Source organism: Pongo pygmaeus, chromosome 21 (genome assembly GCF_028885625.2).
Source record: "Pongo pygmaeus isolate AG05252 chromosome 21, NHGRI_mPonPyg2-v2.0_pri, whole genome shotgun sequence".
NCBI classification, from domain to species: domain Eukaryota; kingdom Metazoa; phylum Chordata; class Mammalia; order Primates; family Hominidae; genus Pongo; species Pongo pygmaeus.
In genome coordinates, this window is record NC_072394.2 from 62,543,900 (window position 1) to 62,559,834 (window position 15,935).

The 15,935-nt window shown below is 33.5% G+C and overlaps 1 protein-coding gene across 1 annotated transcript in view; it reads right to left on the reverse strand.

Annotated features, from left to right (window-relative positions):
• Positions 1-6,229: 6,229 nt before the first annotated feature.
• The window catches only part of SYCP2 (synaptonemal complex protein 2), a 67,639-nt gene continuing 57,933 nt past the window's right edge, over positions 6,230-15,935 (reverse strand). Inside the window, exons 35-44 of the mRNA XM_054467160.2 lie at positions 12,476-12,661; positions 11,527-11,617; positions 11,105-11,260; positions 10,411-10,547; positions 9,209-9,303; positions 9,007-9,106; positions 8,458-8,516; positions 8,235-8,313; positions 8,050-8,106; positions 6,230-7,052 (exon numbers count right to left, since the gene is read on the reverse strand). Coding sequence (XP_054323135.1) covers positions 6,975-7,052; positions 8,050-8,106; positions 8,235-8,313; positions 8,458-8,516; positions 9,007-9,106; positions 9,209-9,303; positions 10,411-10,547; positions 11,105-11,260; positions 11,527-11,617; positions 12,476-12,661 — 1,038 coding nt within the window. The 3' untranslated portion in view covers positions 6,230-6,974. The remainder of the gene's footprint in view (positions 7,053-8,049; positions 8,107-8,234; positions 8,314-8,457; positions 8,517-9,006; positions 9,107-9,208; positions 9,304-10,410; positions 10,548-11,104; positions 11,261-11,526; positions 11,618-12,475; positions 12,662-15,935) is intronic.

The window sequence follows — 15,935 nt, forward strand, 5'->3', positions numbered from 1 at the left end:
GGCTTGAGAATGATGACCTAAGGTATCTGGTCGAAGAAATTTCTAAGCAAGTGTTCGAGAAGTGGCATGGCTGCTTCTAACAGCCTATGCTCCCATATGGGAACAAAGAAATGACTCAACATTGGAAATTATATTTAAACAGAAAATGGAGAGTAAAAGTTTTGAAAATTCACAGCCTGGCTGTGTGGCAGAGAAAGAAAAAGCTATTTTGTGAGAGGAATTCAAGCAGGCTGTGGAGCAACCACCTACTAGAGATACTGGCATAACTAAAAGGGAACCAAGTGCTACTATCAAGACAATGGGGAAAAGGCCTCGAAGGCATTTCAGAGAACTTTCATTGCAGCCCCTAGCACAAGGGGCCCAGAGGCCTAGGATGGAAGAATGGTTTGTAGGCCAGGCCCAGGGCCCATGTCCTGTGCAGCCTCAGGACACTGCTCCTTACATCCCTGACTCCAGCTCCAGCCTCAGCTCAAAGGGCCCCAGATACTGCTTATGCCACCACTCTGGAGAGCACAAGTCACCATAAGCCTTGGTGGTTTCCACGTGGTGTTAAACCTACAGGTGCATAGAGTGCAAGAGTGAATGAGGCTTGGCACCCTCTACCTAGATTTCAGATGTATGAGAAGTGGGACATGGAGTTAAGGATTATTTTAGAGCTTTAAGATTTAATGACTACCCTGCTGGGTTTGGGACTTGCACGGTGCCTGTTGCCCCTTTCTTTTGGCTGATTTCTCCCTTTTGGAATGGGAATATTTACCCAATGCCTATACCCTCATTGTATCTTGGAAGTAAGTAACCTGCCTTTGATGTTACAGGTTCATGGGTGGAAGGGATTTATTTACCTTGTCTCAGATGAGATTTTAGACTTGGGACTTTTGAGTTAATGCTGGAATGAGTTAAGACTTTGGGCAACTCTTGGAAAGGCATGGTTGTATACTGCAATGTGAGATGGATATGAGATTTGGGAGGGGCCAGTGGTAGAATGATGTAGTTTGAATATTTGTCCCCACCAAATCTCATGCTGAATTATCATCCCAAATGTGGGAAGTAGGGCCTGGTGGGAGGTGTTTGGGTCCTAGGGGCTGATCCCTCATGACTTGATGCTGTCTTCATAATAGTAAGTGAGCTCTCACGAGATCTGGTCATTTAAAAGCGTGTGGCACTTCCTCCTCTCTCTCTCTCCCTCCCTGGCTCTCTTCTCTTGCTTTCACCATATAACATGCCTGCTTCCTCTTCACCTTCCCCCATGATAAGCTTGGTGAGGCCTTCCTTGAAGGTAAGCAGATGTCAGCACCATGCTTCCCATAAAGCCTGTAGAACCACAAGCCAATTAAGCATCTATTATGTATAAATTATGTTGTATCAGGTATTTCTTTACAACAACGCCAAAGCAGACTAATACAAATTATTTTTGGCATATACCTAATAGAATTGCTGGGTCATATGGTAACTCTTACATTTAACTTTTTGAGGAACCACCAAACTGTTTTCCACTGTGGCTGAATTCTTTTACACTGCCCCAGAAATGTCCAAGAGTTCCAATTTCTCCATGCCCTCACCAAAATTTATTGTTTTTTTGATTCTAGGTATCAAGTGGGTATAAAGTGGCATTTCATTATGGTATTGATTTACATTTCCCTAATGACTAATCATGCTGAATATCTTTGTGTGTGCTTACTGGCCATTTGTAGGTCTTCTCTGAAGAAATGCTTATTGAAGTCCTTTGGCCATTTGTATTTGGGTTGTGTTTTGTTTGGTTGTAACACTTCTTTATATATTTTGAATACTAGACTCTCACAGATATAATTTGCAAATATTTTCTCCCATTCTGTAGGGTGTCTTTCCACTTTTTGGGAGTGTCCTTTGATGCACAAAAGTTTTGAATTGTGCTACAGTCCAATTTATCTAATGTTTCTTCCATTGCTTGTATCTGTATCATATTTAAGAATCCACTGCCAGATCCAAGGTCATAAAGATTGACTCCTGCATTTTGAGTTTCAGAGTTTTAGCTCTTACATTTAGGTCTCTAATCCATCAATTTTTGTATATGATATGAAGTAAGGTTCCATCCTCATTATATTGCATGTGTTTGTCCAGTTGTCCCAGAACAATTTAAGAAACTATACTTTACCCCATGGAATGGTCTTATACCCTTGATGAAACTCAGGTGACCATAGATGGGTGGATTTATTTCTAGACACACAATTACATTCTATTGGTCTATATGTCTATCATTATGCTAGTACCACATGATTTCAATAATTTAGGTTTGTCGTAAATTTTGAATTTGGGAAGTATGAGTTCTCCAACTTTATTCATTAAAGAGTTTTTTGGTTATGCTGGGTCTCTTCCATTTTCATATGATTTTTAGGGTTAGCTTTTCCATTTCTGCAAGAAGGCCATTAGGATTTTGATATGGATTGTATTACATCTGTTGTCTGTTTCAGGGAGTATTGCCATTTTAACATATCAAATCTTCCAATCCATGACCATGGATTACCTTTCCACTTATTTAGGCCATCTTTAATTTCTTGCAACAATGTTTTGTAGTTTTCAGTCTTATACCTCCCTTGGTTAAATTTATTCCTAAGAATTTTAATCTTTTTGATGCTATTGTAAAGGACATTGTTTTCTTAATTTCATTTTTGTATTGTTAATTTCTATTATATAGAAATACAACTGATTTTTCTGTTGATCTTGTATCTTGCAACTTTGCTGAATTTGTATTAGCTTCTAATGATTTTTCTTGACTCTGCAGGATTGCTTAGACATAACATCAAATCACCTGTAAGGAGAAATAGTTTTGTTTCTCCCATTCCCACTTGGATATCTTTTTCTTGCATAATTTCTAGATCTAGCTACAACTTCTAGTACAATATTGAATACGAGCAGTGAAAGCAGGCATTCCTGTCTTATTCCTGGTCTTGGCAGGGCAGGGGGGGCTTTTAGTCTTTCCTCATTGAGTATTATGTAAGCTATAGGGCTTTCATACATACTCTTTATCATGTTTTGGAATTTTCCTTCTACTTCCAGTTTTTTGAGTGTTATTATAAAAGGGTATTGGATTCTGTCAAATGCTTTTTGTGCATCAGCTATTTCTTTTTCTTCCCTCATTCTATTGATATGGTATATTACATTCATTTTCCTATGTTGAGCCACCCATGCTTGGCTGGGATAAATCCATTTGGTCATGGTATGGAATGCTTTTAATGTGAAGCTGGATTTGGTTTGCTATTTTGTTGAGGGTTTGTGCATCTATATTCATAAAGAATATTAGTGTGTAATGACGCCATTGTGTGGTTCGGAATGTTCTCTCCTCTTGTTTTCTGGAAGAGTTTAAGAAGGACTGGGCTGGGCATGGTGACTCATGCCTGTAATTCCAGTGATTTGGGAAGCCAAGGCAGGAGGACTACTTGAGGCCAGGAGTTCGAGGCCAGCATGGGATACACAGCAAGACCCCATTCTCTACAAAATATTAAATAGCCGAGCATAGTGGCACATGCCTAGAGTCCTAAGCTTACTTAGGAGGCTGAGGCAGGAAGATCACTTGAGCCCAGGAGTTTGAGGTTACAGTGAGCTAAGATCAGACCACCGTACTTCAGCCTGGGTGACAGAGTGAGACTCTGTCTCTAAAACATAAATAAATTTGAAAACATTAAAAAAGAACTGGCATTATTTAAATGCTAGAATTCTTTGTTGGGAGGTTTTCGATTACTAATTCAACCTCTTTACATGTTATAGATCTGTTGATATTTTTTATTTCTTCTTGAGTGTGTTGGTAATTTGTGTTTTTAGGAATTTATCGATGTCATCTAGGTTAACTAATTTATTGACATATAATTATTCATAGTATTCTCCTAGAATCCTTTTTATTTCCGAAATTTCAGTAGTCAATGTCCCTAACTTTCATTTCTCACATTAGTAATTTGAGTCTTCTGTTTATCTTAGTCAGTCTGCTAAAGGTTTATTTTCTTGATCTTTTCAGAGGACCAAATTTTGTTTTTATTGATTTTCTGTGTTGCTTTTCTATTCTGTTTATCTCTGATCTAGTTCATTATTTCATCGATTCTGACAGCTTTAAATTTTTCTAGTTCTTTAAGGTATAAAGTAAGGTTATTGAATTTGATACCTTTCTTACTGTTTATTGTAGGTGCTTACAGCTATAAATATCCCTCCGAGCACTGCTTTCAACGGATCACATGTTTTGGTATGTTGCATTTTCATTTGTCAAAGTATTTTCTGATTTCCCTTATGAGTTGTCCCTTGACCCACTGGTTAAGAGTGTGTATCACTGGAGAGTTTTAGGTAAGGGAGTGACATGGTATGATTTATGCTTTAGCAAGACAATGTTGGCTGCTAAGTGAAAAAAGTGTGGAAGGGAAAGTATAAATGCTGAAAAGCCATTTTAAGAGGCCGTTGAAATTGTCTGTGTGAGAAATGATATTGACATTGTCACAGAGACAATGGAAGTGGCAGAAAGTATTCAGATGTGGGTCATATTTTGGCAGTAAAATCTATAGGAATTGATCAATTTACTGTTTGGCTAAAAGGAAAATAATTCAGGAATTACTGTTAGGTTTTGGTTTGAATAGTTGGGTAGTTAAAAGTAACTTTATTGAGATAGGAAGACAAAGTTTACTTTTTCTTTGATGAAGAGAAAGAATGGTAAGGGAGACAAATCAAGTTGTTTTGAGAGCTGAGATTCTTATTAGAAATGTCAATACAGCAGTATTTATAATGTTCTGATGTCCAAAGTGAAGGTCAGAACGTTTATAAATTTGAGATCATCAACACAGAAAGTTATTATATGGGACTAGATGAAATTACTTAAGGTGAAAGTACTGACTGAGGAAAAGAAAGAGACTAGGAATGAACCCAAGGAAAAGACACAGAAGAGTAGCAAATACATGCCAGCAGAGGATTTTAAGCGTGAAATGCCACTGAGAGGCTATGTTGCCAAATCTAATCTGTTTTTACTTAAATGACTGTTGATTTTGATAAAAGTAGTTTTGATGAAATAGTAGGGGCAAAGCTGCATTGAGGGAAGGAAGCAAAGAAGTTGAGATAGTAACCTGAGAAGATTATTCTGATATATTCTCTGTAAAAGTGAATGGATAATTACATGGGTAGGGCAGTGGTTTCAGGAGAACTTGATGTCAATGGAAGGCCTATTTGTTTACTTATTTAATTAACATGGACTATAAAAATCAGGAGAGGAAAATCAAAGATAATGGGATTCAAAGCACTAGTAGGGTGATTGTTCTTAAAATAAATCTGCTATTGGACTGAAAATCAGAAAATGCTGGTCTTGATGAAGGAAACAGATTTTAGGGTGAAGATGAGAAAATTATGAGGTTAGACAATCAGCTCAAAGGTAAAGAATCAAGGAAAGAGGTATTTATATGCAATAATACTCTGGAAATGTGGTAAAGCCAATTAAAGAGAGCAGAGTAAGGATTGTTGAGCAATGTTGAGTGCCCATTTGAAGTACGTGGCCATTATGTTTAAAGCCTGATTGTATTATTTTCTCCTGCGCTGTTCAATTGGTAGAATTTCAGCTAAGAATTAGGGGATAAGGTTGACAGGAAGAGAAAGGGCAAGAGAGTATTATTTTGAACTCTGGCATCTAGAATGGGTAAGGAAGGAAGGACAGACAAGAAGGTAACAGGAATAATAGCCTGACACTACTATACAAAGCAAGTTGGAAAGATAAGCTGGAGTGATAAGAATGTTGGAAATTGAGATTTAGAGGGGCACAACTGCTGGTGATGACAGGATTTTAGAAGAGGTGGAAAGAATAAAGAACCTGGGATGGATTACACATATAGTACAGTATTGAAATCAAGTATGAGGTATGATTTAGGAGTCTTAGAAATTTGGCTGACGATGAGGTAAACAGGGTGATAAGACATGATGGAATTAGTCTCACAGGGCAACATGGATTTACAAGTCCTGAGTGGTATTTAATATTATAACAGCTGTCACTCTCTTAAAATAGCAACCCCACTACCCTATCAATAAATCTTAGCTGATGCTAATAATTGCATAAAGCTGACCAAAATGAGAGGGGTTTTAAGAAGCCAGTTTTCCCACTGTTTAATTACTGGTATTATTTTTGAATAATACTCTGCTACCATTAAATAGACAAGGGATAGTAAGGCTACTTAGTATTATACTTTGGATCAAATAAATATCCTTCTTCAGATACCCAATGTTCACAAAATAGGAATATAATGATTTATATTTATTCAAGTGACATAAGCATTTATTTCAACTTCATTAAAAGCAAATCAAATGTATACTCATTTTTATAAATTAATCTAGCAATATATTACAATGACTACTAGATTAAAAGTATTTGTCAAACAGCCTGCTTATGAAATAGGACTTCTATATTGAATTAACATATTTAGGCAATGTAGTAGCTTTTTTAGGCCATTTAGTGCTTCCTAATACATTAGAGCCATATCTGAATAAATGTTTCCAACAGTGTGCTGAAAGTACTGATCTACTACTCAGTTATACATTTTAAATTAATTAGGGACTTCCTCCCCCTTGTAAGTGTGGCTAAATTTTTATTAGTTGAATTCTAAGCTATTAAACATATTTTAATTATATTCATCCCCAAACTGCATTGATTCAAAAACATTTTATGTAATAATACATTTTACACTATAAAATTTAATTTATTAAAGAAACTCATTTTATGAGTATAATTAACTAAAAGTTTCTTAAAGCTTTTATCTCCAAAATTAAAAAATAATATTGTATAGACAGAAGTCTTCTGGGCTTGGACTCATGTTACAGTGGTTCTTTCTCATCCATTAAAAGACATTTTTTTGAATTTGAGGGTTCCTATAAAGGGTACACTGGCTTCGGTGACATGTATATTTTTCTCTTTGTAGGACTATTTTTATTTCCTCAGTTATACACAGAAGAATAATTAAATAAAGTATGTTGATAAAAACTAGATTTCACACATTGGCATTTCTTTCATGAGACATGAATACTGACATCAGTTCTCTGCGTATATTAAGAAGCTCCTCTTCTAGCTATAGCCAAGGAAAAAAAAAAAATCACACTTAGATTTCACATTTTCACTGTAAAACCATCAAATAAAATGGAAAAAAAAATCAAGCTGTTATTAGTGATTCATTTTAAAACAACTTCTTTCATGAAGATACTGCATTCTAACAGGTCTACAGATATCTACAGAATTCTGTGATCATTACTGATATTCAAAGACAATCAGTTGAGAGAAGGCTCTAATCTTTTAAAGCCCCAAATCAATGAAATTTAGATTCAATTTTTAAAGGAAGAGAGTAAAATAAAAAGTCTAGAAAACAATTTCAACAAGGATCAACCTAGTTAAGTAGCTTCTTGTTTGCTTGCAGCTAAACTAGCTTAGCCACAACATCTTGATCCTGTGCTATGTCAGCATATTGAGGTTCTATCTTTGTAAGTACATTAATATACTGTGTATACAAAGATCAGTGTACTTAAAAATGCCTTTCATCTTTGAGAAAACTCCAAAGACATTATCACTTAAAACAGTACCTTTAGTCCCTTCCCAGGTCCACGTTTCCCCCGAGAATGCAGCTGCTGGTCTACTAGGCCATTGGAAAGTAAACTAATTTAATCCTCAAATCTAAGTAAATGACATCTTGTCCAAACAGACAGTAATTCTTCCACTAAACTACAGACCTTCTGTGAGTTTTGTCCCGCCATATTTTCTCCTTCAGAAGACAGAGCAGGACAGATGCCTGCTGCAGTACCCAGTGTTTAGCAACTGCAAACAAATCATTTTTTCAGATAATTTTTCAATTTGCAAATTTATATTCTCTTTTACTCCTTAGGAGGGCCTGTTTAAATTACCCCTATTCTTTCACTATAAATATGTTCCCATTATTTAAAGAACTAAAAGTAATTGGACTAAAACTATCTTCTCTCAACCCAAAAAGAAAAAGACATAAAAGCACACACACGAAAAAATCAAAAACAAAAGACATTAAAGTATGATTATCCCATTTTCAAACTTAGTTGACTTACCATGTCCTTAAGAAGCCTGTCTTGCAGCACTTTCATATCTTCTTTCATCAAACACATCTGTAAAAAAGCAAATATATTTCACCCATGAAATTTACCATAAAGTTTTCACAGCAAAGACAAAGTTAGATTAACAAATTCTTTTTGTAATCAAGAAAGGTAACCTATAAAAAGCATAAAATTTATACCTCAGATGTAAAAACAGTTTCTTCATTATCAGTATTACAGAAGACACTTTTAGCCAATGAAGTTTTCAAAAGATGAAGCCTAAGAAGTAAAATGAGTTAACCTTGTATTTATCAATAATTCAAATTAGAGTGCTATAATATAGTATATATAATTTTAATTTTTCAAATAGAAATTTAAAAATCTAATTTTATAGATTATAGTCATTAAGAATGTCATACTAACCTCTGTTGTTCACTTTTTTGATATGCACTGAACTTCTGAAATATCTTTTCCCAAAAGTCCTAAATAAATAAATAAAATTTTATTTAGGACTAAATAAAATTAATTATTAATTTTATTTAGTCCTAAATAAAATATTTTAGTCCTAAATAAAATATTTTAGTCCTAAAATAAAATCCAGCTAAACTTCAATATGATTAAAAATTAAAATCCAACAATAGAATTACTCTATTTCTATTATTACAAATTTAAATAAACAGTATGGCTATATGTTAAAAATATTCCAGATGTCACACACTCTTTCAAATTAAAATAAAATTGAAAGTAAAATCTCTCAGGATTTCTCATTTATTATCAAAGATATTCATCATAAATTTAAGTTTGTAATTCAAAAGTGTTTATATGAAACTGATTAGAAATCTAAGATAAAACTAAATTATTTTCTGAACAAAAAGCTTTAGGATGTGCTCCCAAAAAAGAAAGTTTTTCCAAGTATAGCTCTTTAAAAACAAGGTTTTAAACTTATTTAAAAAAATTTTTAAAGTAACAAACCACAAATTCCTTTTCCAAATCTTTTAAAGACTGTGAATCTTTTTCAAAATTCTCCAGCTCCTCTATGATAATGAATTGGAATTTATCAAGTTTTTTAATCCTATTACAGAAACAAAATGAGATTAATTTTAAAAACTGTAGCATTCAGAATATATGAATATGTAGCATTCAAAAGTTTTCAGAACAGATTTTTATTACAGACCTAGAGTCCTGACTTTGATGATTCATTGTTCTCAGATGTTGCTGAGCTGTTTTCCAAGACTGCGTAGTAAAATAACTCAACATTTTATGTCGGATCTGAAAAATACTCATTTTAAACTTAAAATATCTTTACAAAATAACAATCTAACCAAGACTACAGTAAGAGCAAATAATTTTCCACGAAATGTAAATTACTAAGAAGAGCTTGGAAAAGTGAAAAATTAAAAACTCAGTTATTTAGACTGAAGTGTTAATAGACACTGCTGAGTGAACTTATTTAACTCCATCAGTAAGTCTTTGACTAAGGGTTGAGTTACTCCTCAACAGTTTTCATAAGAACCCCACACTCTACAGTATTTACAAAAATGCTGATGGTTATAATTCTCTTCAAAGACATAGCCTAAAAGTCACACTCAGAATTTTTTAAAACCATTTTTTTTTTCACAAAAACATATATTTAAATCTAGCTACAGACACATATGAGAATATATAAGTCAAAGCTTCTCTACTCAGATTAGGTTGGCCTTGGGCAAAAAAAAAAAAAAAAAAAAAAGAAACAGAAAAAACAAGCAATTTCTAATTTTAACCCTGAATATAGGAGAAAGGAAAAGCAAGATGGTGGGGGGGGTTGATAACCTGTGCCCAAAACATCTTTTATTCAAAGGAGGGCATAAAAAAACTATCGATTCCAAATAGAGAGATGTGAAAAAGATAGGCAGAAATATATTACTAATAATTAAAAAATGTTTTAAAAAGCATTTTTGCATTATCTCATTGGAACCCCAAAAACTCAGACTACATAACTATAATACAGAACTAGTAAAACAAAATGAAATGGTATTTCTTTGACTGCAGCTGCTCATTCTTTATACTACACTATACTACCTTCATTAATGCTCACCTAAATGAGAGAAAAAATGTCTTGAAAACTGGCATGAAAACTGTCCAGCAAAAAAAAAAAAATCACAGAAAAGCCAAAACATTAAACTGAAAAGGAAAATAGGACAAGAGAGAAAATAGTAGTAGCAAAAGAAAGAATATGGGTAATATACAGATTTTATTCCAATTATTCACATGTAAGAAAAGTTGGTTTCATGAATGGATATTTTGTTGCCAAAGGATCAAACAAGCCAATGGTCTAGTAGAAAGTGTGGCGTATTATTATATTATTGGGTATAAATTATAATTTAAAGAATAACTCACATTATTCCTTCTCTTAAATTCTGAATTGAGCCTCTCATAAGTCTCATAAGTCATCTCTATACCTGCAAATTCATTTTGCCAGGTCTCCCAAGGAATAGAAAAGTCATTTGTTGATAATGAAGATATACTTTCAGACACTAAAAAATGAAAACAATCTGAAGTTAAAATATGCATTACTCTAAATTTAGCCTTGTAATTAGGCTAAGAACAAAATCTAATTTTCCGAATCTATGTGTAACCTAAGGATTATGAAATCAAAGGCAGAAGAGTTCCTTATGTTTTTTTAACTTAAAAATGAGATTATTCTGATTTATAAAACAAACTTTTTGGTATGGCTATTACAGCAGAAATGACTACTTCAAGCTGGAACATTTATGGATTATTTTTAATTGCTTTTTAACTAGTTCCACATTATTATTAGGTATTTAGTGAGGTACTAGCACATCAGTAAATTCACACTCTAGTTTTCCTAAATGCAACAGTAAGTGACAGAATGATGAGGGAGATCTATGGGCATCTAAGACCCTTACTACAACAATTATTCATATAAATGTGAACTTTGCAATAAAGCATCATCCATCTTGGACATACCCAAAGTTATCTTTACAAATTTGTTTTGTAAATAGACTCATTCAAAATACAAGAACCACCCTCCAAATAACTGCATTTTGATACAGGCTACTGATCTACCTACTTTTGTGGATATGATGATCTGCATCTTCAATTTTACACAGTTTTTTGGGAAGCAAGTTTGCTCTCCTTTCTCCTTTCTCTTCCATTTCTACTTCATTGGAATTACTTAGATTATCTTCTATATATATTCTTTTGCGACTAAGATGTTGAGTGGGGCCTTAGGAACAGTTAAAGAAAGTTAAAAGTGCTACAATTTTCATTAAAAATACCTAACATTTTCTTGCTTTTATTTTAAAAAGGCTTTGTTTCCACTAAGTGTTTTTATCATGTTTTAGGTAATTATGCATTCAATTCTACCTAGTTTCTTTTCTTTTTACATTAAGTTGAATAATGGTATGACTTAAAATACGTAATTCCTTTAGATGAAATGTCACGTAGCATTTCAGTAATCATTTTTTAAAAAGCAAGACTATGACTACAAACCTGATACATGAGTAGCATCACAGGGCATGTCAAACCACGTTTTCTCTCTTCCTTCACTAGACTTGGATAATGAAGATGCTAAATGACTTTCCTAAAATATGTATTAGAAATTAGAAAAAAATTCAGCAAATGTATTTCAATTCACATTTTATCACCTTTCTCAAACCCAAAAGCTGTCAATTCTTTCTCAGATTGTTTCTATCCCCTCCTTTTCATCTCTAATATTTACCATGTGTTAACCTTGATTCTAAGTTGACCTCAATCTTCTTGTAATAGCTGTGATGTGAGCTATTTTTTTTTTCTATTCCTGCTTTTCATTTCTTTATTAGGATTTCCATTTCTTTGAGTCAGGAAATGAGCCACAGAAAACTAAAATTTAAACTATTCTTCTTTCAAACCACATCTTTCACATCTAACCTTATGTTATACTATTTGAATATACAGGTTTTTTTTTAACTTAGTAACCTTTACACAGGTTACTGATTTTTCTCCACTTAATCTACATATACCTACCCATCCACTTAGGTCTAGCTCAAATCGCAGCCCTCTCCAAGTTGTAAAATTCTGTCTTGATTTTCTATATTTTACAGGTTATTAAAATATTTTTATTGATGGATGGATGGGCTTTTATGCTGACAGGAAGTTCAACCAAATACCTATATATTCATGAAACCAGAAAGTGCCAATTGTAAATATGCAATCTGGGGTTCAGCAGTGGTATCCTCACTACTTAAGACCTTACTACTCTCATTTTAAAAGCTTCAACTTTCTTCTATCAGAAAATACTTTTCTATGATCAAGCCATTCTATATACTTTAAACATCAGATTTTCAGGTAATAACAGTTGAAAAGCATTAAAATATTATAATCACCACTAAAGGTCAGTAATCTGAGTCTTATAAGAACCAACTTAGTGTAACGAAAATTTATGTTATAATACCATACTTACCTCTCTTTTGCTTTGTATATAATTTTCATTGATATGTGGAGATTCAATTTCCATAAACCGTTTTTCTGAACTATAACTGCTTATATCTGAATAGCTGTTATGGCTTTGTGTTTCTTGTGTAAGTACCAGAGAACTTATTTTTTTTCTATTTACAATAGTATTACTCTTAGTTGGAGTATGTCTGGCCTATGAATGAAGACATACAAAAACCCAATAAGAAGTTACAAAATTGTTCAAAGCCCCCCACTTCAAAAAGAGTTGAACATAAGAAACATTAAAGCAAAACTGCAAAACTACTTAATTCACTGCAAAAATTCAATTCCAATTCGTAACTAAAAATAAAAAATCCTTAGGCAAGTAGATTATTACTTTGATGACCAAAACCTGTAGATAAGGATCTCTGCTAGTACAGTTTCTATGCTCCAGAGGTCAAAGTCACCTTAACAAGAACACGAATAAGAATTTTTTTGCATTTTCTGTTCCAATCTTCATGTGTAACAGTTTATATGGCTGTCTAATACAGAAAAGCCAAGAGAATCTAGGCAGACAATTATGATAAAATTCAGCAAGGTTGCTGGAGATAAAACAATCAATAGTTTTTCTATATAAAAATTTTAAAACTCAGAAAATGTAATTTTTAAAAAAAGTCTTTGATTTTTTTTTTAATACAGCAAAAAGAAGACCCATAAAATACTTAAGAATTAATCTAACAAGATGCATAATTTCCTTTGTAGGAGACTTCGCCCAACTTTGTAGGAAATAAGACGAAAAAGTGGAGAGAGAAATGATGTGTAGATAAGAAAGATCAACATCAATATTGAAAAATGGCAATTCTTCCCTTAGACAAACTAATTCTAAAATGTATATGAATCAGTAAAGGGCCAAAGGAATTCTGAGGAATGGTGGGGCAGAGGGTATGTAACACCCTATAAATGTAAAATGACCCCAATTAAAGCAATGGTGGTATTAGCACAGAGATAAACAGGCCAGTAAACAGTAAAATCTAATAGTGCCTAATCCAGGCCCACGTGATCACCCAGCCTATGACTAAATTAAGACTATTCCACTCCCGATGTTGCACTAATTTGATATCCATATGAAAAAGAAAGCCTGGAGAGACTCAAATCTAAAATTTGAGTCAAATTCAGACTCAAATCTAAAATAAGAAAATATTTTTATGACAATAGCTTAGGGGAAGATTTCTTGAACAACCCAAAAGACTGGTAAATTTGATTATGTCCTATCTTTTGTCATAGGGATGTTGTGTAATTAAGTGAAAATATACATACTAGGAAAAGAATATTTACATTGTATACAACTAATAAAGAATATCCAGAATATATTAAGAACTCATATAAATTTGTAAGAAAAATCAAACAATGCAATTTAAAAATAAGAAAACAAACAGGAAATTCACAAAATGGCCAAAATCATGTGAAAATACTCATTGATGCAATGAGTCAGGAAAATGCAAATTAAAGACACAACTTTAAGCTTACCAGACTGGCAAAAACAGAAACAACTGATAACACCTAGTTAGTTAAAACTGTAGAGAAATGAGCAGTATCTCATAGCAGCGTTGAGAGTGTAAGCAGGTTCAACCTACCATATAAAGCAAATTTCCAACACCTTATTAAGAGTTGACAGAAAAGGGGCAGCATGGGGGAATGTCTCATGAGTGTCCAGCCAATGAATATTTAACTGTTAAAATTCCATCTAACACATAGTAGCATCAAAGATGGTGGGTGGGTATTACCTAGGTTTGGAGATTTTGCAAGGTGGCATACTGAAGGGATTAAAGGATGCGGGGGGAAAATAAGAATGACAGAAATGCAGGGATTGGTTCTAGGACGTCTTGTGGATATCAAAATCAGAAGATGCTCAAATCTGTGATATAAAATGGTTCAGTATTTGCATATAACCTATACACATCCTCCCATATACATAAGTAATCTCTAGATTACTTATGATACCTAATACAATGTAATACTCTTAAATAGTTGTTATATGTATTGTTTGGGAAATGGCGACAAGAAAAAAAGTCTGTACATGTTCAATACAGACACAATTAAAAATATATATCGTTGTCTGTGGTTGAATCCACAGATGTGGAACCCACAGATATGGAGGGCCAACTATGCTGATAAAGGATCACAGGAGAATTTGTGTGAATTTCACTAGTGTGAAACTGGGTTTCAAATTGTGGTCTGTAGGAACTCAAGAGTTTTGAAAATATGCCTTGGGGATTATTTGGGGGAAAGAGGTGAAGGAGGCTAGGTAGATCTAGGGTTTAGATCTCCTACCTCTACTTTAAACAGCATAGTTCCACTTTTATCTTTCTGACACACAATGGTCCCTCTTAGCTGCAGTTTTGCTTTCCAGGGTTTCAATAACTCATGCTCAACCATGGTCCAAAAATATTAAATGGAAAATTCCAGAAATCATTTATAAGTTTCAAATTGTGCACAATTCTGTGTGATGCCATGAAATCTCTGGCCATCGGGCTGTCCTGCCTGGAATATGAATCATCGCTTTGTCCAGCATATCTATGCTGTATATGCTACCTGCCTGTTAGTCAAGTAATAGCCATCTATCAGATTGACTGTGGAGATATTGTAGTGCTCAAGTAACCCTTATTTTACTAAATAATGCCCCTCAAAAGCAAGAGTAGTGATGCTGTAGTGTATTGTTATAGTTGTTTTGTCATTGTAATAATTTATAAATTGCATATTTATAAGTTAATGTATAAATTAAACAATCATAGGTATATATGTATAGGAAAAAAAGTATAATAGGGTTCAGTACTATCCTCCATTTCAGGCATCTATTGGGGGGGGTCTTGGAACGTATTCCCTGAGAATAAGGGGTGATTACAGAGTACAGATAAGAATTTTGTAACAGGAATGATCACTTCCTAAGAGATACTATTAATTGTTCTACACATTAGAACTACACACATTTTCTAGATCTGAATAGGCTTATTCCTGCAATGCAGGTACTTCTTTCAGATTTCACCATAATTTAAAGTCTATGGCCTTTAATAACCTTTAGTTACAAAAATTCAAGTTGACAAAGTAAATTGACAATTTAGTTGAAAACAGTGTAATTACAATATTTGGTTTAGGTGTTTATAAGGAAGTTTAACAGGTAAATGGTAGGAATATAAAAAGTAAATATATGTTGAAAAGAAATTCTTCATTCTTCCTCATCTATGTATCACATTATAGATATCATTTCTTCTTAAAATATAGTAGACCCTCCTGAAATCACGGATAGTACCTAACCCTATTATACTATGCACCGATTTCTTTTTCCTAATTTCATGAAGATTCATTCTTACCATAGATCTTAGCAACTTCCACATACCTTATTTTTAGTTCCTTATTAAGCACAGAATATTCACCATTTCACTTGAAGGAAAACTTTATGGCTTCTCTTTGGCCTATCTGAATTGTCAGCA